This window comes from Triturus cristatus, chromosome 5_2 (genome assembly GCF_964204655.1).
Source record: "Triturus cristatus chromosome 5_2, aTriCri1.1, whole genome shotgun sequence".
In the NCBI taxonomy this organism is placed as follows: domain Eukaryota; kingdom Metazoa; phylum Chordata; class Amphibia; order Caudata; family Salamandridae; genus Triturus; species Triturus cristatus.
Window position 1 is genome coordinate 603,611,618 of NC_140588.1, and position 6,000 is coordinate 603,617,617.

Here is a 6,000-nt window from a genome sequence, read left to right on the forward strand (position 1 = left end):
AAAGAAACAAGTGCTGTTCGTGTTTTAACAACTTTTTAAGAAATGCATTTGCTTATGTACACACACATGCATTTTAGTGGTGTGTGTACAAGGGTGACGGCCTGAAAACACACTTGAAAACAAAGAAATAGCCCCCACCACCCCACTGTCTCCCGCAAACCGAGAGCAGTGTAAGGAGACATGTACTTGGTCCATGCGTTATGGGAGGGCCAAACACAAGAAGAGGGCATGACGCCTGCATGCCATGACGAATGGCATCAAAGAAAATAAGAGCAACGCTGAAGTTTACCAATGGTAGAAGATGGGCAGCCTGTAAGCACACAGACAGAACACAACACGTCTCGTCGAGACAGCACATGCCCTGTCTAGCCGAGACCTAAAAAAGAAACTGATTTGGAAATAAACTGACACTTTTCCTAGCCCTTCCATAATCTTAGAAAAGAGTCTATATGCATGACAGTGCTGTCCAGGATACTCAACTGGAGAGTGTATGAATGTATTTCAAGTGTTAAAGACTAATGTTAATATTTTGGGGAATGACTGTGAATGTCACCTACAATCTTCTTCAAAGTGCTTTATTTGGCTAATAACGAGCCATAAACATACAAAAAGAAATAAATTACTAACAGATTAAAATATCAATAAAAACAATAAAACTTCATACAAAATATATGCTCTAGACTTAATAGTCAACTTCAATTTCATGACCCTGCTCTTTTCTGATCTAAAAAACTACTTCAACAAAATAAATTACAGCCATACATATACTTTCTGACGGGAGTTGCTGTAATAAGATCATTGCCACCTTGTGGCTACTGGTATTAAAAGTTTTTAAAACTAGGAGAATAAAATGTTTCTGTGAAGTACTGCATAGTAAGCAAAATAACAATAAATGTAAAATGCTTTGCACTGTAACACTTTCACAGTGGCAAGGGGAAAACAAGAAGACCAGATGCCTGCTACGGGAAATACAAAGAAAAAGTGCAGTATGTTCAGAAAAGGCTTAAACAACTAAATCTCTCACTGTAGCCATCACTCTTGAGGAAGAAAAAGCTTTAGATAAGGTAGATTCAAAATACCTGCATTTGACAAACCCCTAATCTGCATGATCAGGGCACTCTACCACAAACCAGTCGCTAAAGTCAGAGCAGGAAGCGCTATCTGATCCACATTTTCCATGAAACAAGGAACCAGCAACTGTCCCCTGTCACCCTTCCCCCACATCTCTACTGGCATTAGAACCATTCCTTTGGCACCTAATGGAGAGCAAAGATATTGCTGGGGTTCCATTTGGCAAAACCATTGTGAAAATAGCGGCTTACGTAGACGACATATTGGTCACCACTAAGAATAACAAAACATCCATACCCGCCCTAATGACCTCTTTTCAGGAGTTTTCAGAAGTATCGGGATACACTCTCAATAAAGATACGTCAGAAGTTAAACACCTCAATAACTATGGAAGCAAAGATATCATGGGTACTCTGGGCTGGTATGGCAGACAGATGTATTAAGTGTTTAGGGATAGAATTGACCAACAACCTCATCACTACCTTACACCACAATGAAAAGACACTACTCAAGAAGATTAATCACCTCCTTGACAGATGGTCACCTAAATTTCTCTCTTGGTGGGGCAGAGTCGAATAACTTAAAATGATGATCACCTCCTTAGTTATTTATCTAATTGCCATGCTGCCCATGTCCTTAACTGAAGACGTCCTGACAAGAGTATAAAACATTTTTTTGTGGCAGAACCAGAAGCCTAGAATTTCACTTAAGAAACTCAAACTCTCTAAAGACAAAGGAGGAGTAGGGCTTCCAAATTTTTAAAATTACCTAACAGCCTACCTCTTTAAACAAGACACTAACTAGTTCCTTGATGGATTAGAGTACCAAACAATCTGGGTAAAACTAGAGAAATCTCTCAAAGGGGAAACCTATTGGTATTTTTTTGACAATGTACAATTTGCATTGCCCCATTCTAGATACAGAATGCACAACACCAAAAAAGCTATTTCAAGAATCGCCTACCGGTCAGAAAATAAACTCAGCAACTCTAATATGGCGTCCATATAGCTCAACCCCAACATTAAAATTGATGGCAAAGAGGAAAACCTACCTCTACCATTCCCCACTTTACAGAAACGATTTGGACTGGACAATATGGACCTTTTGACATAACTGAGACAGAGTCCATCTCTGTAAGCATCCATTACTAAGGAACTAACCTACACTCACTACATTGATTAATGACCTTCTCAAAACAGGGCACATTGTGTCCGGATATATAAAATACTTCTCCCTAGTCCCCACAAGGCCCATACTCATACTGTACAAAATGGGAAGCAGAACCAAATCATAGCAACATTAAATATGATTGGAAGCGTACTTATAGATCCGCTTTCACAAACAAAATATCCCCTGCTATGTCCCAGACCAAGTACATGATTATCAATAGAACATACTGGACACCAGATAAACTCCATAAGCGAAAACTCATTCAAGAACCGAAATGCTGGAATTGTGGAATACATGACAGTGATTTACCTCACGTGCTCTTCCACTGCCCCATTCTTAAGGAGTACTGGGACAATATATTTAAATTCATAATGGAAGCCTTGGAAAATTCCCCTACCCGAGAATTCTAATATATAATTCTTGGCTATCTAGATCCACAACTAAAATCCACAATCGAGGCCTACTTTAGACCTAATGCTGACCCTAGCATGCAACTTGATTCTCAATAACTGGAAAAACTTCAAATACTCTCATTTCAAATGTGGTGGTAATGGTTAACATTCCTTAGAGGAATGTCATGCTACCCAACTCCCTGTGGCGTCAACCACACAGACACATGTGCTAGATACCACCTCTTCACACTTTGAACCTCCGTAAAACCACAAATATCTATGGTATACAATATGCATTTGCAACAATAGCCGTCACCTAAAAGTTTCTCCCAGACTTACTTCTCCTAACCGTCCCCAAACTGGTGAAGTAAATACAGAGTCAATCACCGATAGATTGTGAGCTCAAGTTAAAGCATGATGACAGTTTATTCTGGTGCGCACACAAGTCATAATTAAAACTTCATACAGATCATACTTTTTTGTATTAAACAATGATCGAAATAACGCCTATAAAAAATAATATGAACATTAAGAATGTGACACTTAATCACAGTACTACTGTATTACTAAGTATTACTGTATTGCTTTGTATTACTTAAAATGTGATTCAACAGATGACTATATGAATAGGCTGATATGCCAAAAACCTGTCATGACCTCAGCATACCCTTTACCCTTACCCCTTCTTTTCTATATAATCTCATACTTCTGATTCGAATATGTTATGAAGATATTTTTATTTATTTCAGTTTTGATTCCCTCTCGTTATCCTTGATGTATTGCTTGTTTTATGAAGCTCTGCCAAAGGGCTTATAGCCTCTCGCTCCGTAACAACAGTCTTCGATATCGACAATTGCACAAAGAGTTTCAAGCACACGGTACTTCATGCAAAGTTGTCCACCTTAGCATCAATGCATCATTTAAAACAAATTCTACTTGGCTTACTCTAGCAGTTCGTTAATGCATGCGGTAACTAGGGTTAGCATCTGACTGTTTTTCCCAGCATGAGCAATCCTGGCCGGTACAAACGCAGGAAAATCACATAAAGTTGGAATTATTTTCTCTTGTCAGTACATAAGCAGTAAACATAAATAACACTTTAAAATATGTCCTAGACCTGCCTTTATGATCCATGACCGATAGCTGAAGTAAACAAAGACATCAAAGTCATGTTAAAAATTAATATGGATGATTTTATATAAAGGTTTCTATTTTATCTGAGGGAAAGGTAGCAAACCCTGGGATTAATACCCGTTCGTTCGTTGGCCATTTCTTGCAACCGGCAACATGCAAAACAATGTCCGTTCTACAAATCATCAAGACGTATGGCACCTAAGAATTGTTCAAAACCATGCTTAGCCATCCATTTCAGTCGTAAAACCACATCCTGCTCTAAAATTCGCCCTTTTCATTATACTTAGGGCGGGTAGGTGATATTTAAACTCAGACCAAATCGCTGTCTAGATACTGTGCTGCGTGAAAGAAGAATACAACAGACGCGGAGGTAAACATGATCTCAAACAAACAACACGGGGTCGTGAAATTTCTTTGGGAACTCCGCCAACCCATTCGCCTAGCATCTCACCTCCGCATGTTTACTATAATTCTGATGGCGATGAGTGTCCCGGAAGTACTGGGAAAGAAACACTAGAATACACACGGATATTTTATTCCTAATGGACAGCCATATTGGGTGAACACAATCGCTTTGCTGGCGGCCATGATTAGGAGGCATGTTTGGCGTTCTCTCGTTTTATTCGTAGGGCGCATGCGCATTTCAAATATAGGACTGCCTCTGCAACCGCAAGTCTATCTTACGTTTTGTAGGAAGCCCTGCTGACGAGGTCTACGCGCGAACTGGTACCGGACTGGAGGCAATACTATTAGAAAGTCGCAACTCCTTATTAACTGTACTTTAAATTGTGGTTGAATCTACAGCTCAAGCACAATTCTGTACGAATTGCGGTCGATTTTACTGTTAATTTTCTTTACATGCCTGTATTTCTCACATGGGGATTACAATTTACGATTTACCGCTGGGCTCTCATCTTTATTCTTCCAACCTAGAAATGGCACCCTCCGGGTTCATTAGGTCTGTCTTCGCAGTAAATCGTCCACACTCAGGAGATTCCATTTTTTTCTGCATAGAATATTTTGGGATGGATGGGTGGTGCCAAGGGCAAAAATCGGGAGTTAAGGTACACACGTGTACACTGTCTACCCACGGCGTCCACCGTGCCAAGAAGCTGGGCCCCATAAAATATGATGAACTTGTCCCGGTGGGTACACATTCATCAGCGCCTGCACGTTGTCTGCTTTCCATTCCCAACAGCAACTTGCAAGCAGGGAGGGGACTTTTTATTTACTCCTTGTGCTGGGCAAAGACTCAAGTCGCAGTCAAGGGGCCATCAGGCCTCCTTTTGTTCCAAAATCTTCCTGGCTTGGAACGGTCTGTAGCTTCAGACTTGGGGGCTGATAACAATGGAGGTCGGAGGCTTTCCGACCCCCATCATCGGTTTCAATTCCAACCGGCTGATTATCAGCCGAGCGGAATTGAAACAGGCCAGTCATTCTGGCTGGATTCCGACGAGCCCGTCGGCCAATCGAAACCGGCTCTTAATCCCAAAGGGGGGTCTTTCCGCCCTTGGGATTACGATGCACGGTTTCTGACATGGTTTCAATGCCGGCCCGTCCGACATGGAAACCATGTAGGAAAGCGTGTTTGGGAGCCCCCAACAGGGCCCCCTTGTGTGTGCGGCCTCCGGTTGGGAGCCGAGTGCCCCCTGGTTGATCACTGCACCAGGCACCTTGAGGTGCCTGGCACGGGTGCAGGTATGAACAGCACTTCCCATTTCCCTTTGGGAGCATGTGTTAGATCTGGGGGTCTCTAGTTGGCAGAGGTAGGTACCGCTGTCCAAATAGGGACCCTTACTTCTAGTCAGGGTAAGGGGGATACACTCTTTAGATAACCCCTGCTCACCCCCTTGGTAGCTTGGCACGAGCAGACAGGCTTATCAAAGGCAATGTGTAAAGTATTTGTACCAACACTCACAGTAACACAGTAAAAATATCACAAATGGACTCCACACCAGTATAGATAAATAAAGTACTTTTATATAAACTACACAAGACCAAAACGACAAAAATCCAATATACACAGTTCAAGAATATGGTTTCAAAAGAGTTCTTAGCTTAGCGACAAAATAATCCACATTAGCGTCGATTTTAGCCAACAGTACCTGGTGATGCGATAAAAGTTCCTAGCGGCGCTCAGGCGTCGAAAAACAAGCAACAGTGTCAGTCCTGAGACCCAGGGGAGGTGATGCGACAAACCCGTTGCACACAGCAGGCGTGTGCGACGAATCCG

General features: G+C 41.8%; 1 protein-coding gene across 1 annotated transcript in view; it reads right to left on the reverse strand.

The window, feature by feature from the left end:
* The window catches only part of RBM41 (RNA binding motif protein 41), a 129,783-nt gene extending 125,481 nt beyond the window's left edge, over positions 1 to 4,302 (reverse strand). The window contains exon 1 of the mRNA XM_085607690.1: positions 4,219 to 4,302. Within this exon, the coding sequence (XP_085463816.1) occupies positions 4,219 to 4,226 (8 nt within the window). The 5' untranslated portion in view covers positions 4,227 to 4,302. The remainder of the gene's footprint in view (positions 1 to 4,218) is intronic.
* Positions 4,303 to 6,000: the final 1,698 nt, after the last annotated feature.